This window comes from Mytilus edulis, chromosome 8 (assembly GCF_963676685.1).
Source record: "Mytilus edulis chromosome 8, xbMytEdul2.2, whole genome shotgun sequence".
Taxonomy (NCBI): Eukaryota; Metazoa; Mollusca; class Bivalvia; order Mytilida; family Mytilidae; genus Mytilus; species Mytilus edulis.
The window spans coordinates 87,474,101-87,494,160 of NC_092351.1; the positions used below are offsets into that span (position 1 = coordinate 87,474,101).

Sequence of the window (20,060 nt, forward strand, 5' to 3'; positions counted from 1 at the left end):
CACCTTTTTACAAGCCATGATATATTCTGCAATGAAATTGTTCAATAATAACTGATGTGCCAGAAACATCAGTTTTTATGGAAGACCTAATGCAAAAGGCACGACCAACCTGTATTGGAAAAAGTCAATATATAATGAAATGAAAAATGTGTTGACTACATGTATATGATAATCTGAGGGAGAGGACAGGGGGGTACCCTTCTCCCTTCTCCCACCCCACTTCTCCTTTCTCCTACCCCCATTCTCCTTTCTCCCATTAGAATAAAACATCTCCTTTTGAGATATTTTTTCTTGAAATATTAGAAATTTTTTTAAAAGGAGAGATATTTTATTTTTTCTCCTTTCTCCAACTTTTTCTCCTTTCTCCCAGCCTTCCTCTCCTTTCTCCTACCCCTTTTCTCCTTTCTCCCACCCCCTTTCTTCTTTCTCCTACCCCCTTTCTCCCTGTCTCCCTTACCCCCTTTCTCCCTTACCCCCTTTCTCCCACCCCCTTTCTCCCCGTCTCCCTTACCCCTGTCCTCCCCCTCTAATCTAGTAATAACTTCTGGTTTTGACTGAGATAAAGCAAATTGTATAACCAACCTGTAAATAAACAGTCATGCAATTAGATATCATTTTTACTAAAACAGTGATGACTGCATGAATATGTAATGGATATTTACGATGGCTCTATGAAATTGACCTTCAAAACATATTTAATGTCACATCATTATTATATACATTTTTGATGATGAGCATTTTAAATGGTTAAAAGGTAAATGTGAGAAAAACATTATAATAGATTAAAACCAAAATCATTATATCTATGTCGACTCAAAGATACCGGTCTAAAGATATATGTAGAGAACAATATTTTTCAGGAATTGTACATAGAATTGCACAATAAAAGGAACACAATCCCAAGTCATATCATTATAAAATATTATGACAAAATTAATATAATATAATGGTAGTATGTAAAAATATGAAAATAAATTATAAAGCAAATGTAACGGCCAGCACTATCATTTCACTAACATTAGTACCACATTTACTCAAGCAAGCAATTTTTCAAGTCCATAATTGTTTAACTCTATCATGACTGAGAATTTCACTAACATAAACAACTTCACATAATATGCTTTCAGCACTCTAGAATATTAATTTATCATACTAGTACAGCATGTTTTTAAAGCATTTTTTCAGCTATATTCTGGCAATTTCACAAATCGTCTAATTCTTTCTTTCGCAATTTCACTGTATTCAAATTTGACAATTTTCACTAATTATTCACAATCCAATTTTTCACTTGATACACTATAAATTTTCATAAAGCTTTTTTAAAAAATCACAAAATCTTTTGGCGTTTTCTTCCTTCTTCAAACTTTTATCAAAATCATATAAAGCTGTTTATAAAGTCTGAAATGTATTTGGTATGAAAGACAAACTCTTTACAATCTTTTGAATTTCTCCCAAACCTAAAGCACTCAGAAGATCGAGTATTACTGCTCTTCCACACTGATGGAAACAGACACAACAAGAACACAGTTTTATGTGTTCTTTAACTGGTGCCCTGTTGAATGGGTATCAGTTCATATTGCACAGATCCTATTTTGCAAGTCCTTGTCATGACAAAAATCCATCTGGATGCTGAAAAAGATTAAAATCAGAATACTAAATTGTATTTTCCATGCCAAATTGCCATTACCTAAATAACTGCTTCATAATACAATGTATCACTATTTGTCTGACATTATTTGACATCACAAAGATTCTCTTAGATTTTCACATTAGAAAGTATCTGATACCTCAATGGAAGAGTGAAAACCAAAACAAACATAAATCTAATTGTTATTTGGATGAAGAGATGTCTCATTGGCACTCATACCACATCTTCCTATATCTATAAGACTGTGTACAAAACACAACATAGAAAAACTTAAGACAGTGCTCTGGAAGTTGCCAAAAATGCAAGTGGTTCCTTATTTAAAAAAACAAACTTATAACAGTAACATTTAAATTCTACAATTTATGGTTTTCAATATATTTATTTTGGTTTGCTACACTACCTTAGCTTTTAACAAGGCTGCCATCCAATTCACCAATTCATTTTCTGTTGTACAACAAATAGTCCTACCAAATAATGGCATATCTCCTTTCCTGAAAAAAATAAAAAAATTATAAAGCTTATAATACTGTTTTAAATGCAACCTGCAATGTCAATAGAACAATTTTCTGTGTTCATACGAGACAAAGATCTGCTTGCTCTATATTTCTTTTATCCTCATTTGAAAAGTTCCCATGATGATGACCATGTTTTAATGTTACACTACTGTCTCAGGTTAGGGTGAAGGTTGGTACTTGTTAAAAACATTTTAACCCCATTGCATTTGTATGCACCTGTCTTTAGTCAGGTTTGTGTTGTTCAGAGGTTGTCTTTTGATGTTCATAAGTGTTTCTTTTTTTGTTTAGTTTAAACATATTTTATTTGCGTAAATGTGCAAAAGGGATGAGACACAAGTTAATCAAACTTATAAAGTCTTCTCTCTCTTTTTTTGTTATATAGATTATACCATTGGTTTTTCTGTTTGAATTGTTTTACACTAGTCATTTTGTGGCCCTTTATAGCTTTTTAGGTGAGCAAGAGTTTATAAGCGATGAATCTGAAACTGTATCAACTTTTCAAATATCACATTAAATTGTTTTTTCTACAGTTAGATAGGAAGATGATACTAAACAATCGATATATTATAAAAAGACCAAGAAAATATTATTCCTGTTTTCAAAAACTTACCCAATCTTTTCTCCTTTTATAAAGAATGAAAAGGCAAACCTTAAAAAGAAAAGAAAGGAAAATTATTATATACAGAATTTCTTAACCTATTTAATGTCTGTGTACATTATTCACTTAAATATTTTGTAAAATTGTCCTAAATTGTGTTCATATACCCTGACCATGCTGAAAATTTGAAGAATCTTAGAAAAAAGATAAAAACCTAATATTCACAACACACAATATTATGAACTCTATTAAAAAGTTTATTTTAAATTTTCCTTTCATCTTTCTGAGCAATAAATCTACATCTCCAAGCTTATCCACTGTGATTTAGAGAGTAGCGTGAGAAAGCAAAGTATCATGAGCTAAAATCATTGACAATGCATAGAAAAATAGCAATAGCAGTTCTTCCGCTTGATATCGTTCCATGGCTTTTGTCCTTCAATGGGATTGTAGCTGAACAATCCTTTAGGTTTTCTAAACCTTAGGAAATCTATCAGCATAAGTGCATTACAATAATTATAAATAAACAACTAAGTCAGTATTGGACTCTAAACTAAGAAAAATTCTTCCCAGTTCTAAATTTTAGGTTTTTAATTAATGTTGGTGACCTTCTGCTGTTGTCTGTTCTATGGTCAAGTTTTTGTCTCTTTGACACATTCCCCATTTCCAGTCTCAATTTTATTTTAATTAAATAAGATAAGTACTGTGAATTCAATTTTCCTGGCGTATGAGGATAATTTTCATAGATATTTTTATGTGTTTTTTTGTCAAAGATAAATCTTGAAAAAAAATACATCCTTGTTTCAACAGTTTACATTTACATGTATCAATATAAAATCCACGAAAATTGGTATCCCACTAAAAAAAATCCCTTTTACTACAAAGGGTATAAATAAAAGTTCTCTGTTATAGTATTGTGTTAGCCATAATCTACACTGGTAGTTCATAATGGATACAGATTTCCGACCACCTAATTATATACTACAACACCAATCAAATGTACTCCTCAAAGTTAGGAGTTATAAACAAGGAATTACTTGAATCTGGAATAATTTTGAATTCTGGAAAATTGATAAGAAATAATTGATGAAAATGTGTAGGGCGCTCAGTTAGTTCACTCTGAAATTTTTATATCAGTAAATTTAAAAATTAACTTTAGCCATGTGCGTAGGCTAACTTAGTTTATTAAGGTTGGTTTAATCTTACTTTTGTTATCTATTTTCCAGAATTCAAAATTATTCCAGATTCATATGATTCCTTGTTGATAGATTATCTTTTTAAACAAACAATAGTTTTACAACCTCATATCAAAACCACACAATTCAGTGAAATTTGTTAAACTAACAATACAAATATCACAGATGAAAAAGTGAACTTTATTGATTTATACAATTTAAAACACAAGACTGCGAGTCTGGCAAAATGTTAAGGGTACCAAATACCTTGACTTAAATTATTTTGATTTTCATAAAATTTTAACAAAATATTAACTTTGACCCTTTGACTTAAATTATCTGAATATACATGAACATTTGAACTTAGCTCATATTTATGTCCTCATTACTAGTTTGTCAAAATGAAAACATACTTTACCAGCATAAGTAAAATTACTGAACAGGATAATTTCGATGCAAAAAAAAGTTTCAAAATGTATTACACTTTAAGTTAAAGTTTTTCATGGTCAATTCTAAAAAATTTACTTGAAGCAAAAGGAATGAAAAAAAATAAGAAACTAGAAACACAAATGTCTTTGTTGAGCTGAATACTGTAAATTCAGAAATTATTGTGTGCATTTATTATTGCGATTTGTCATTTTAGACTAAAATGCAATTTTTTATTTTTGCAATTTTGAGAAAAATTCTGTTTAATTCATACAAAAAGTTTCAAAACACAAGTTTAAATCATTGAGATTGTAACCTTGTCACATTTTTTGCAAGAACAAAAACACGGCAATAATTTATGAATTTACAGTATTAAAATCACAGCAAATCATTATATATAAAAACTGCAAATTGATTTCGTCATGGCTTCTAGTGTGTATCTTACATTATGTACACCCCTTCTCTATTGAGATAGATGTTTTCTGAGCCATTTATTGTTGCTTCATTTATTAATTCGGATACAAATTTGTCTTGAAGTGATATTCCCATAGGTATTTGATTTCATGGTTTTACCAATTTTACTTTGTTGAACATTTAAATTTGTGGTTGACCTGTACTAAGTAATCAATAAGAAATTGGTACTGCAAGAATAATATTGCAAAGCAAATAGGCAGAAAAGATATTGTATATGAACACCCAATATGGGAAGATTTTGATCCATTAGCCCTAACACAAGAAACCATGAGATATATCCACTAGTCTACCAAGCATATTAGTACACATACTTACTGTAGATTTTGGGGTTTAGAAAGTCTAGTATGCAGAAAAGGAAAAGAAAATATATTTATACATAATATAGATGAATATATCATCCTTTGTCGTAAATTTTTGTCACTTGTCAATCTGAATTTAACCAACAGCTATTTAGAAATTTGAAAAGTACAGGAACCAAAATCAATCAGGTGGACTTATGAATTTATTTGAGATTTAAATGAAGCTCATCTGGCAATATTGAGGGGGGCAAAGGGTGGTATCTGCACGGAAGAACATGAAATAAAATTGCCGTTTCAAAGTGAAAGACAATATTAATAAATTTCTTGCACGTTGATCTTTTCATCGATTTCAAGAAACACAGTGAATGACAAACCTTTTCATGGCTGCACAAGAAATAAAACTGGCAAAACACATCATTGCATAAAAATAAACCTTCACCACCCTCAATATTGATTTCAACACCTGATGTTTTTTAAGCTCTTTATATAATTTAAACTGACATTTTGCCAAAACAGCAGTCACTTATAATAAATGGGTTTGCTGATTTCACCATAATAAATGTATTTTATTAGTAGTATTCTGAAATATAAAGATATATCACAAGCAGAAAAGAACATAGAAAATAAGGTTAACCTTAAATCTACAACTGTTTTTAATTACTTTAATGTTTAATAAAACTTGTGTAAAGCAAACCCTGTTCTAATTATACATAAAATGACATACAAATACATAATAAAAATCATTATTGCTATTTTGTGCATTTTTCCTTTAATCTCTTTTTGTGATAATTTTTCATATCATGCTACTCACTTGTGATGGAAAATTATTGCTAGAAACTAAGGAGGCATGTGGCGTTGCTAATGAAATTGACATGAAATTGACAACGTCATCATAGGTAAAATAGTGAAACAGATTATCATTGGTCATTACGTACCAGCTCAAGCAGGAAAATCAATCTTGTTGAGATGATCAACGATAATCTATAATTCTGTCAAAATCAATTGAATATAAAAGCTACAACACAAAATATTACAGCTTGCCAAAATATAAAAGCTATCAACGAATATAAGCACAAAGAGGAAGCTCCCATGTGACAGAAACCCATCAGTTATATAATTGACTTACTTTTGAGCATTTTTCTTAGGATCAGCACCAAAGTATATAAGCATATCTTCTATCTGCCACGATTTTGAAGGCATTGTATTGTACTGTAATAAAACAAATAGCAATTATTAAAACAAGCCACAGTTTGATGGCATGTTATTATAATTATCCAATTTCTGTAAAAAAAATTAAATCCACAATCTGCCATTTTAGGACAAATAGCTTGCAGTTTAGGTCATGACTGGCAAATATAACAGCTTCATGACCCTTGGATTAGTAAGATTATTCCAACATTGTTCCTGTAAAACTTGCGACACCATCTTTCAGTAAATTCGGTAAATTAAGTTAATATAAAATTTCAGTGAATGTCAATTTCAGTGATGTTGCAACAGCATAATAGTTAATGATTGTGACCACAATAAATCTGTGATTATAACTTAATTCAAATGAACTAAATACAAAGTTCTTCCTTCAGAATAATATTTCTTTTTTCTATAATCAGCAGTTGTCATCAGACAACAGTTGTTATCCATTCGTTTGATGTGTTTGAGCTTTCAATTTTGCCACTTGATTACAGACTTTCTGATTTTAATTTCAGTATTTTTGTGATTTTACTTTTTGCAGAGAAAGGACAAAAAAAAAGCTGCATATAGATATATATATGATAAAAGATTTAAGAAAGTGAATTCTTATTATAGCAATACTCACCAAGTCACAATATTTGCAATAATTTCTGAATTCACAATACCTTTGAACATTCACAGTTCTGTTAATGATAACAAGGTACTTACCCCTAAATCCTTGAACAAGGACAATTTTGATTGGTTAAATCCAAAAGAAAACTTCTTAAATTTTTCCTTCTTTTCTTTATATTTGAACTCAGCAAATAATGCATGGTTTGGATCATACTGAAATACAACAAATCTTTAGTAAAGATACATTGGATAATTGATTGATATTTAACACCACTTTCAAAAAGATCAGTCAGCCAGGTTTTATTGGTGAAGGAAGACGGAGACCCTGTAGAAAATAACTGAACTTCCGTAGGAAAACTGCTTGCTAGCCCATTAAGATAAGGGTCAAATTCTTCTGCATAAGTTGGGTTCGAAACTTATAAGGTGCCACATGTGGAGCAGGATCTGTTTACCCTTCCGGAGCACCTGAGATCACCCCTAGTGTTTGGTGGGGTTCGTGTTGTTTATTCTTTAGTTTTCTATGTTGTGTCATGTGTACTATTGTTTGTCTGTTTGTCTTTTTCATTTTTAGCCATGGCGTTGTCAGTTTATTTTAGATTTCTGAGTTTGACTGTCCCTTTGGTATCTTTCGTCCCTCTTTTATAACATCAGTATTGACTGGTTGGTGATTACAGTAGATGAACTAATTAGACCACCCGACCACCGAGGCCCCATTGGCTACGTCATTTTCTCTAATTATTAGCAGATTTTGAATTAAACCCCAACTATCTTTTTCTTTTTCATATAACACAATATGATATTTCACAGCATTTAGTACAATAAAGATGATTTAATTGTGAAAAAAAACAATGTATTATTTTGCTTGCTCTCAGTTATGCACGGTAAAAAGCATTTAAAACTGTCCTCTATTGTAAAGTTGAAAAGAAATGCCAAAAGGAAACTATACATAGTGACATCTCTCAGATAGGACAAATCTTTTTGGAGAACGCTAAACAAATTATAGTTTGCCTACATTGTCTAAAATGATAAGACAAACAACTTTCACCACCTTTTTTATGCGATACAATATTTCTTATTCTCAACAGTAAAATTTAAGCAACTGCTATAAAACGGGGGAGTAGCACAAATAGTGTACTTTTTGTCCAAAGAGGAGAAATAAGTGCAAAATTTTTATTGCTGCCAAATAAAACTTCCCAGAGAAGAAAAAAGTGCAAATGTAAATCGTCGCTAACAATGAAAACTTGGGATCTTTCTTTATGTAACTAAATCAAGTAAAATTGAAACTCTTTAAATTAAATCACCATGAAATGGGTTAGAAAGGACTTAATGGGAAATATAGTATCAGTGAAAATATGACGTTTTACAGTACTGCCAGACATAAAAACATCTAACAATACCACCCTCCCCCTCCCTGTCAAACTTACTACTTCATCAAGTTGTAACAGTCTTTCTGCTGATTTCATCACAAGATGTGTATTTTTTCTGTACTCTTCTTCCCAATTGCTCCAAGACATCACAACATCTAACAGACACTCACTTGGATGTAATGGTCTTTCTAAAATTACCCCAAAAAATACTAATGTAGAATTATAAGGTTCTGAAATTTATAATCAACGTAAAACTAATGACAATTGACCTTAAAAGCAGTAAGGTGTAGGATCTTGAATAACCAGTTTAACCGCGCCAATTTTTTCTTTGCATGTCCAAAGTCAGTAACCTAGTCAGCAATTGTTGTCAATGTTTTAGTTATATGTAGAATTGTTTTTTTAAAACCTTGATTGTTTGATTAAATCAATTTTCATCTTTTAAAGACTGGGACAGTTTAGAAGTTGACAAATATATCTATTGCACTCATATGTATTTTTTTGTTTAAGTTGATGTATCATTGGCATAATAATTATGTACATAATCCTTATGATTTAAATAAATTACAATCATTGTCCAGTGGAAGATCCAGGGGAGATAACCCAGGGGAGGATCAATACATTTGAATGGTTGAACCCCCCTTTTCCCTTTATCCTGGGTTGGGACCCCCTTTTTAATGGCTGGATTCACCCCTGATGTCAAACAGATAGATGACAATGCATAAATTATCAATGATTTGACCAGATATTTACCTAAAACATCAGAATACACAACCTCGTACAAGACCCACTGTCCAAGTGATAATCTAAACTTCCTCTTCATGTGTTCTACAGCTTCTCCAACAGAACCTCCACGCTTAGCCTGCAAGACAAGGGGGAAAATATTAATGTGAAAAAGTTGAAGAGAAATGTTCTTGTCAAATGATTGGTTGAAGTTCAATTATGATGTCAAATTTTCTTTATTTGTAAAGTCATGAAAAAAGGCCACTATGCTTGGTGACGTCACAGATAAAGAAAGCAAGTTTCTGAAAATATGTTTCTTCCGGTATAAAGATAACTTTCTTATAATTAATTATGCTCCCAAAGAATAATTTGTGTTTTAATCTTGTTGTAATTCGTCTAAAGATTCTAACTTGTCTTATTTCCCCCCCCCCTCTCTTTTTGGTTTTAACACTAAAAAAAACATGTTTGTTAGAACTGCCCACCCCTCCTCCTGATATAATACTTACACTATAAACCTCACTCTGATTTGTTCTGTGCTGGTAAAATATAGTAACCATCATTTCACCGATCTGACTCTGAAATAATAAGACCAATCAAACAAGGACCATAACTCTGCACAAAATCATCAGACCAGGACAAAATTTAAAATTGATCTGTAACTTGTCATTATAAATTATCAAATCATATTCTTCAAGCATGATGAAAAAAAGTGTGGATAACTGATTTGCCAGACTGAGGTATGGACAGACAGCCGGACAGAGAACAAACCTAAAGTCCCCTTCAACTTCATCGTTAGGGGACTAATAAGCAGTAAACCACATGTATATATAAAGCCAGAATGTCAAAGACACAGGAGCTACACATATAAAATTCTTCAAGAAATATGTAAAGATATTTTTTGTTCTTTTAATAATATTTGATAATTACTTATTTTCAAAAGTGTAAAAGACATTGCTGATATAAATCTACAATATAGGATGCATTTTTAAAAATCTGGTAAGAATTGAACACATGAGAGCGCTAACTTTTCAATTTCCAAAAAAATAATATTTTCAAGATACATTACTTTTTCAAAAATGATTTATCTGGACTCAAAACTGATGTAAGAACTCATCCAAGACATTGCAACTATAAACCTATGGTATTTATAGAATAACTAATCAAAGAATTTAAATAGAGAAAAATATTCCACAAGTGACCTAACAACACATTAATTCACAAATGTGTGTAGTGCATGAGTTAGTTATCAGAGTTGTTCAGTCACGAGTTGAATATTTTTCAATATTTAAATTCTTTGATTAGTTATTCTTTTTATTAAATTGGTAAATGACCTTTCTCTGAAATAAAAGTAGAAAATATAAGGAAATATATTTTTCTAAGCATTCACAATTTGTTTTGATCTAACGTTATGACAACGCCTTCTGTTGTATAACATCAGAGGAATGAAATAACCAAGTTTATTTCACATCTGAAAATATCAGGATTTTTTTTCACTGGGAAATCAATGTAATTCATTGTAACCAATATATAAAATTATAATTAGACCATTCCTGATGTAAACTAATTTAGGAAAGCCTTTCCAACACACCAAATTTATAAGGTGTTATTTTCATATTGTGTTGTGGTCAGTTATTTTCCTTGCAATTGTATCACATCGTTGAACAAATTAAGGCAGTTAGAGTATAATAAATGGCTGAGTATATATACTATGTAAGCAATACAAGTAGCTTATCAATGTATAAGCAAGTTATGCAAAGAATGTCTAAATTTAACCACTTATGAACTTATAAACTGGTGTTGTCTTTCAATCCATTTCCAGTGCTCAAAAAAAGTTCTCATTGTTAAAAACAGAACTCAGTGTTTAAACGGAACGTAATATCTTCACCAAAACAAGTGTTTAAACCAGAACTCAGTGTCTAAACCAGAACACAGTGTCTAAACCAGAACTCAGTGTTTAAAACAGAACTCAATGTTATACCACAACACAAGTTTTTAAAACAGAACTAAGTTTAAACTTAAACTCAGATTTAAAACCAGAACTCATTGTTTAAACCAGAACTATGTGTTTAAACCAGAACTCAGTGACTAAACCAGAACTCTGTGTTTAAACCAGAACTCAGTGTCTAAACTAGAACTCAGTGTTAAAACCAGAACTCAGTGTTAAAACCAGAACTCAGTGCGAAAATCATGTTCAAACCAGTACTTGTGTTTAAACCAGAACTCAGTGTTTATTTAGAACAGTGTACAAAATCACACATTAATTTATCACAAGTGCATCGTGAATTAAAATCCAAAATATCTAGTAGAAAGGCCATTAAACTGCAAAGCACTGCCAAATGAAAGCGTAACTCACAAATTCTACCGGCTTTTCAAATGACATTTGTTTGATCCTGAACAGAATACGTTTACGTTCTTCTTCAAGTTGTTGGGCTGCTGTCTTTTCCTTCTATAGAACAGAAAACACATGTTTAAATATTGTTGTGTGTTGTGTACTTACAAGATGTACTGCTGAATTACGATGCTGCAATTCGGCCATTTTTATTTTTTGCTGGACCGCCTGCAGCATGCTCTCTGACCTTTCAATTTTCTGCACCTCTTCCTGTTAACATATTAAACGACATTGACTTAAATATATTGTGGAATCTTTAATTTTCGTTGATTTTTTGTGGCTTGAGGGAAAATTGTGTTTTTGTTGATATTTGATTTTTTTGCGGTTTAAACAAATTCTGCATTCAAGCCTAAGGGCAGGTTGTAATATGTTGAACATATAAATTTGTGGTTCAACTTTACCCACGAAATCCACCAAAATTGGTATCCCACAAATAATAATGAATCCACAGTATACTGGATCTTTTGGCAGTTAAAACAAATATGTTAAAATGGTGAGGAAATTGAAAAACAAAACAAAATAATGTTTGGGGGACTATATTACAAACATCTATTCAAATTTCAAGAAAAATGGTCCCAAAACTTGTCTATCTGTCCTACCCAAATTGATTGACAGAATTTTCGTCTGACAGAGGCTTTTTTTTTTTATAAAAAGTTATAAGGGTATAAAACTAAAGAACAGTAAAGTGAAGCCATCCAAATTTGTACTTGATCTGAATTTTGTGGTTATAAGCACTGTGAATAAGTTTCATGCCATTTGAACGAGGCAAACTGATGTAAGAGAATGGAAAAAAAATATTAGCAATTTATCAATATATAAAGGGGCATAAGTCTAGACCGTATACAAGTATCACCATCCAAATTAGGACATATAGACGAACAAGGATAACACTTAATTCCCCCTTCTCCACAGCAGGGGCATAAAAAAGAATATGCAATGATGTTAATCAAAATATAAAACTTAAGACAAGGTCTTAAAACTCCATGCTTTAAAAAAAAAGTATGTTCAATTTCTCAGTTCAAACCTTTGATACAAAGCACTATTTTTTTAATCCACTAACCTCAAACAGAACACTATGATGCGTAATCAGATCTTCAATCACTCTCATTTCTAATGGCAAATGATTTTGAGCTATCATCTACAAAACAAAAGTAATAAATCTGTAACAGCTAATCAAGGTGGTACAGAACACTACATATAGTATAAATCAACTGACAATTTAATCACTTTCTATTGTAAAGGAAATATTACCGTAAGCATTTCAATGATCAAAATTAGTGTTTGTCAATCTGCTATATATTCCTTATCTTCTTTGATAGTAATCATTATCTAACTTAAGACATGATGATATATGTATACCTTACCTTAGCCCCACCTTTCATCAGTGTTGAACCAAATGTCAAGGCAATATTCTTACCCAAGACAGGATGATATATGTATACCTTACCTCAGCCCCACCCTTCATCAGCGTTGAACCAAATGCTAAGGCAATATTCTTTACGTCCATCTTGTTCTCAGCACTGTACGTGGACAAACTGTAATTAAACAAAAAAACATTGATATAAAAGTTCCAACAGATATTGTGTGGATTTGTAGACTTTCCTCTACCCATTACTGTAAATTCAGAAAATTTTCACACAATTTTTATCTAAAACATTTACATGCACATCCAAAAGTGGCAAAATAATCAGTTTAATGATGGTGGCTGCAAAATGATAGAAGTAGAAGAAGATGCCAATGAGACACATCTTTCCATCCAACTCACAAAAGTAAACCATTGTCTGTCAAAGTACAGCCTTCAACACGAAGCCTTGGCTCACACGGAACAGCAAGCTATAAAGGGCTCCAAAATGACTAGGGTCAAACAATAAGGTTTCAAAAAAGCAAAAACTAATTTAATACTTCATACGTACCATGCTAGATGTAGTATTAGTTTCTTCACAGTACATTTGTTCACCAGTGGTAATTGGTTAATTTGGAACTTATAGAAGGACAGTTTGGATTCTACACTCTCCATAGCTAAAACAGATAAAGTATAAACATTGGGGTCTTTATAAATATGGCTTCTTCCATTGCAGATTATTAAGCATAATTTAAGTTGAATAAGGTTGGAATATTGTTCTTGCAATGCATTGATAAATTAAAAAATGACAATGAATTAATTTTTTGAGCTTTATTAACAAGGAGTTTATACTTGGTCCACTTTTATAAAAGATTCAACACAAGAAATGAATATTGATATACAAAAAGTAATGTCCTGTCAAAATATGGAACAAGTTAACAAACTAAAGACTTGGATTAAGAATATTACAAGTAAATTTTATTCAGAACTACTGGAAAATAAAATTAATAGTTTGAACGAAAATAACAAACTTTTTCTTTACAAAAATATTAAAGTCAAACAAGACCAAGAATTTTATCTAAAATATCACAATTTTGAAACTAGACGTTTATTTACAAAAATTAGAATTAGTGACCATAATTTGCTCATTGAGAAGGGCAGATATCTAAAAATACCTCGAGACAATAGAACATGTCCAACTTGTAAAACCTTAGAAGATGAAAATCACTTTCTCCTCCACTGTCAAATTAATAATGTTTTACGTATAAAACTTTTTAATGACATGGCAATAGATAATCCTATGTTTCCACATCTATCTGATACTGAATAACTAGTAGTCCTACTAAATCCTTCTAATATAAACCAAGTGAAAAAAACAGGTTCCTTTATAAAACAGTCTTTAGAGCTGAGGACAGGGGACTCTTAGTTAGTTTTACTTGTATATATATAGATATGTGTGTGTTTAACTCAGTTATTTTATTGTTGTTGTTACTTTTGTTTATGTCACAAGTATAATGTTACTTATATGACAAATAAAGATTATTATTATTATTAACCAAAGAAAATTCAATTGAAATTTTCAATCTATTGAAACTGGTACCAAATACATATCAATAACTGGTACCTTGCTTACCTATTTCGTACTGAAAACTACCTATACTGGTACCTAGCCTACTTATTGTGTATTGAAAACTATCTATATTGGTATCGAGCCTACCTGCACATTTGATCCAGTCTTGGTAAGCTATCTTTGTAAACAATGGATCTTTAAGCTGTCTAAAGAATCTTTTTAAACAGTTAGCAACCTCATTGACTGAGTGTAAATCCATTCTTAAACTTAAGCTATGTGCATCTGAAAATATAAATATGCTAAATTAGGAACTGATCATAGATCTTTTTATTATATTCATGACCTTTTTAAACTAAGGATTGATTGTAAATATGGAAGAATAAATGCTGACCCCTAAAGGTTCTAAGTGGTTTTTGTTTAGTCATTGATATTTTCCTTTTAAATTTCATTCATTAATATCAAAAACACATTTTAAATTTTCAGTTAATGATGTTCACTTAAACCAGAGTTTTTCATGGATATGCAGCAACCTCTAAAATTGTCTATAAGAATAGTTTAAACATATTTATTTATAGTGGATTGGGAAACAAGTTTTGCAACTTATATTAATCCCTTTCCACTTTGCGGGTGCGAGTGCTGCCTTGTAGCGGCATTAGCCTACTTTTTTTCAAAATCTACAAGGGTGTCTTTAACATGCAAGAGATATGGCTTTCTCTTAACACGGGTCAGCCATTTATCGTCCCCTTCCGACGGATTATCATCGTTTCCTCAAGACTATACTCGCAGATGGTGTCAAGGGAGAGCCGAAAATTGAATTCCTGAAATTTTCATCCCAAACAGGAATCGAACCAGGAACCTTTGTGTTAGTAGTCCGATGTACTAACCACTACACCACGGCTCTATAAGAATGACAAAACTTGATCAAAATTCCAAATAAAACAGTCGATTCATATCTTGTGGAACTAGAACTGGATTGTGTAATTGACATGATCTACAGAAAATAATCAAATCATTATTTAACCTTGACACAAAAAACACAAATACCTGCTAAAAACCGTGACAACACATTCTGTATTTTAGAATCCTGGGCAGCTAATCTATATACTCCTTCATCTTTAAAACCTTAAAATAAATAGAATTGAATAGTTTACTATAATTGTACATCCATACAAGATAAGAGGTAAGTTTTTATAAATAGATGATTTTGTTTGGACTTTTAAAGTAGAAATTTTCACATACTTCAGTTGCTGATATCTGAAGCCAAAAATTATTATTTTTGTACCTCAGAACCAAAACATTGACATGAGCAATATTTTTACGATATGCAACTTTTAATAGAAAAATAATTTGAATATGAATTGTTAATCTTTCCTTGTGGTAATTCATCAACTATTTTAAAGTATGAAAATTGACAAAAAAAATACTTTAAAATAAGATCTACACTAAAAAAAAAGGTATCCCTTGACAATCCTCATCCTTTTGTCATAATTTTCTTTTATTTTTATTACTTTCCCTCCAACCTACCATTATCCTCAATAAATTTGATACATTTATGTACAATAACAGGGACATTCTCTGGAGTTAATTGTTGGTCCTCAATGGTTGGGCCTCCTCCCTACAAGGAAACAATAGTCTAGGATAACTAGAGTAATAAATGTCTAAACCAGGTCCCTTTTTTACAAAATACTGCGGATTCATTTACTTGTGTTGATTAAAGAATAATTATATGTTACTTTATAGATATTTGATTTTGTGGTCTTACCTAGATTTTTGTATAAGCCTATGGAAAAGTAGTATTTCATTTACGACTAATTTCCTAATGCTTGTAGAGTAAAACTTTGGTAGGCTTGCTTGCTCTGTTTGTATAAATATTAATTCAAGCTATGTTATTAAGATTGACATCTTTAAACAATAAATAAAGGCATAGTAGAACCTGTATATATTATATTCAAATTTGATTGGACGTTATCCCAATTACGATTGTACAATATACAAACAAAGCAAGCAAGCTAAGTCTTGCTTACAAAGTCTTGCTTTACATGCATTAGGAAATTAGCTGTAAACATTTTTTATTTGTGGATCATCTTTATCAACAAAGACAATGAAAACTGGTATTCCACAAAAATTAATGGATCCAGAGAAGGTGTATTTAATTTTGAAAATCATATATGATTTGTATATATGTATCAGTGATGAGGCTGAAAGTTTCATGCATGAACATTTCCAATCATGAATGAATGCCAATGAATATCAGAAAAACATTTTCATTTCATCTCAAATTAGGCTTCAAATAACTGACCTAAACATTAACCATTTGTCATGGCTGCCTACTAGTGTATTCATTAATCTTCTGTATCATGCTAGCCAGATATCAATAATTTCTATGATATCCCCTTTTTGAGGGGTGTGTTGCTCAAACTGTAATCTTTGAGTTCACTGCAGATTTTGAAAGGTTTTTTGTTGCTCATCTTTAGTTTTCTGTGGAGAGTTTGTTGGAATGTTGTTTGTCGATTATTTTTCTTACTTTTTTAAGTCAGTGTTTGTTGTTTGTTTTTCCTTAACTTACAAACTTGATTAAATTCTTTTCTAAATTAGAGTAAATTTAGTTTCTTGTGTACAATTTGGAAATTAGTATGGCGTTCATTATCACTGAACTAGTATATATTTGTTTAGGGGCCAGCTGAAGGACGCCTCCGGGTGCAGGAATTTCTCGCTACATTGAAGACCTGTTGGTGACCTTCTGCTGTTGTTTTTTCTATGGTCAGGTTGTTGTCTCTTTGACACATTCCCCATTTCCATTCTCAATTTTATTTGCATATGAAAATAAGAAGTGATAGTATGATTGCTGATGAGACAACTCTCAGTTCAAGCAACCAAGGTAACAGCTTTATTTGTAACATTATGAATAAACAAAATTGAAAAAACATTGATACAAAAGACGCAGCAGGAGATTTTAAATAATGTAAATCTTCCTATGATGATGAAAATGTAGAGAGAAAAATAACGGAATGTTTCATTTCGGAGAAATTATCCCGTTGGAGGATTTTTCAAAGAGAGTATGACTGCGTCGATAGAATAAGCATCGCCTGCTGTTCCTCCTAAACGAGCCAATGAAACAACTGACTGAAAGGTCATGATCAAACACATAAATCATTCATGCTGTAAAGGTCAGCATGCAAACAAAAAAATAAAATGATGCAATTGTCATGTAGAAATCTTAGTACTGTAAATTAGTAAAAATTTAAATAGAAAAAAATAAATTGAAACCGTTACCAATATTTTGTTAGTTTTCATACTAAGAAAATGACAAAGAAATTGAAATTTTGACTGATATCTTATGTTAAGGATGTACTTAGGTGAGGTTTTGGAATTTGTGTCAAATGTTCGGACTCCTTGGTGTTTTTCCATACAATACAATGTAAAATATTTTGCCCCATAACACCCATTTATTTTTTCATATAAGACTTCATAGCTCATGAAAGGTCATTTACCAAAATTTTAGAAGATTCTTAATTTTCTTTCTTTTGTTTTGAGACCTAATAATACCAATGCAAATATAAGGTAAAAGTCAGAGTCAGCATTTTCCCGCCATATTTTAAATCTCAAATATCTCAAAAAGGATGTCCATGACCTATCAATATTTTTAACTTATTTTTATCCTTAGTTGATGCTCTACCAGCTTATAGTATAAATTTTAACTTCTTAATTTATTATTAATTTTCACCTTACCTCACCTAAGTACATCCTTAATTTCATTCTAAGAAAATGACGAAAATTGAAAAATTCACCAATATTTTATGTTAATTTCATTCTAAGAAAATGACAAAGAAATTGAAATCTTGACTGATATCTTATGTTAATTTCATTCTAAGAAAATGACAAAGAATTGTTATCACTTACCCGTCGTAACTTATAAATCTGATTAGAAATTAGCCATTACCATTTTTACCATAGTTTCAAATATGAATCTTATATAATAAACTTTCACAATCATTAGATCAATATCAATACATGAAGGAAGGGGATTTCGTCTTTATACAATGATGGAGAGGAAAGTATTTTCAATGAAATAGATTAATTTACATATATCTGTGTCAAAAGTCGTCTTGGCCAATCCTTATATATAATTTCTAACAATTTTTATAATATAATCGCCACAATGTGAGAAAGATTCAATTAGTGTTAAACAAATTTTTCCCTCATATTATTCCATGACCAAAAACAATTCCTGTGATTTTATAAAATAAATTGAGGATTTATTTATTAGTTTTGCCGAAGCCCCAACGAAGATTCTACCTAAAGAGAATTACAATCTAGGAAAAAGTTATTATGCTAAATATAAGAAAAACATTCTCACATATATACATATAGATTATTACATTGATACAAGTGGATTATCGGATTTATCCAATCGAGATAGTTAAATTATTAATTTAAAAGTCTGAGCCTCGAGATTGGATAAATCAGATAATCCACGCGTTACTATGCAATAATCTGTTTCTCTAATGATTAAAAGATAAATTTCCTTTTTTATAAACCAAAATACACTTCGTGTACCTTCCACTTTCCACGAAGTTGTCAATTTCATTAACACCTGTTAGAACATTTTGATCATTCAGGGAGCTGAGAAAGGTTATGACCCTTTGACTCAGCCAATCATCTTCCTAGATCACGGCAACCACACGTTGATTAAATTTTTTTTGTTACAACGTGTTCGGAAAGGGATATTTTTCCATAGAATTAGAGAAACTAAAATATGAATCCACTGTCTTTAAATTAGTTCTAATAATTTCTTAATGCTTCACCCAAATTTATTTTGCCAGGATGATGTTGATGGATTTAGTATAAAATCTTCTTTTCTTCAGTAGAAAATCTTAATTAGAATTATTAATCTAAAATCACAAAAAAAAACATTATTTCTCATATCCTTGATTCATTCACAATCAAATAAAAAATGATTTTCATCCCTCTAACTGTTACAGTTCAGGAATTAACATATATGACTTAATGAAAGACTTTAAGGCTACTTCTCAAGTATAACAACATTAGTTTACCTTCATACTGTTTCCAAAGGCTTCATAAAGTCTTTCTGTATCTCGTTGTAAATCTGCTTGGAAGTATAGTGACCTAAAAAAGTAAAGTTATCATCTCAAGCAATGATGTAGATTCGTAATACATTGCAAAAAATCATAAAAAGGATAATATGATTAAATTTTCTCTGTGTATTATATTACATGATACTCAGCTTAGAACTGTTATATCTTTTAATCTTTTTTCATTTTTCCCCAAAATTTCACATTTTTTAAAATTGAGAATGGAAATGGGGAATGTGTCAAAGAGACAACAACCCGACCAAATAAAAAACAACAGCAGAGGGTCACCAACAGGTCTTCAATGTAGCGAGAAATTCCCGCACCCGGAGGCGTCCTTCAGCTGGCCCCTAAACAAATATATACTAGTCCAGTGATAATGAACGCCATACTAATTTCCAAATTGTACACAAGAAACTAAAATTAAAATAATACAAGACTAACAAAGGCCAGAGGCTCCTGACTTGGGACAGGCGCAAAAATGCGGCGGGGTTAAACATGTTTGTGAGATCTCAACCCTTTCCCTATACCTCTAACCAATGTAGAAAAGTAAACGCATAACAATACGCACATTAAAATTCAGTTCAAGAGAAGTCCGAGTCTGATGTCTGATGTTTGCATGTTTTTTTTCCCTGTCTGCTCTTAGGTCT

At 31.1% G+C, this 20,060-nt stretch overlaps 1 protein-coding gene across 1 annotated transcript in view; it reads right to left on the reverse strand.

The window, feature by feature from the left end:
• Window positions 1–499: 499 nt before the first annotated feature.
• The window catches only part of LOC139484491 (arf-GAP with Rho-GAP domain, ANK repeat and PH domain-containing protein 1-like), a 76,713-nt gene continuing 57,152 nt past the window's right edge, over window positions 500–20,060 (reverse strand). The window contains exons 30-47 of the mRNA XM_071268223.1: window positions 19,375–19,447; window positions 18,221–18,238; window positions 15,845–15,935; window positions 15,365–15,442; window positions 14,468–14,602; window positions 13,322–13,427; window positions 12,856–12,943; window positions 12,469–12,546; window positions 11,517–11,618; window positions 9,526–9,594; window positions 9,050–9,158; window positions 8,357–8,487; window positions 7,029–7,145; window positions 6,259–6,341; window positions 5,149–5,172; window positions 2,774–2,812; window positions 2,049–2,139; window positions 500–1,629 (exon numbers count right to left, since the gene is read on the reverse strand). Coding sequence (XP_071124324.1) covers window positions 1,606–1,629; window positions 2,049–2,139; window positions 2,774–2,812; window positions 5,149–5,172; window positions 6,259–6,341; window positions 7,029–7,145; window positions 8,357–8,487; window positions 9,050–9,158; window positions 9,526–9,594; window positions 11,517–11,618; window positions 12,469–12,546; window positions 12,856–12,943; window positions 13,322–13,427; window positions 14,468–14,602; window positions 15,365–15,442; window positions 15,845–15,935; window positions 18,221–18,238; window positions 19,375–19,447 — 1,456 coding nt within the window. The 3' untranslated portion in view covers window positions 500–1,605. The remainder of the gene's footprint in view (window positions 1,630–2,048; window positions 2,140–2,773; window positions 2,813–5,148; window positions 5,173–6,258; window positions 6,342–7,028; window positions 7,146–8,356; window positions 8,488–9,049; window positions 9,159–9,525; window positions 9,595–11,516; window positions 11,619–12,468; window positions 12,547–12,855; window positions 12,944–13,321; window positions 13,428–14,467; window positions 14,603–15,364; window positions 15,443–15,844; window positions 15,936–18,220; window positions 18,239–19,374; window positions 19,448–20,060) is intronic.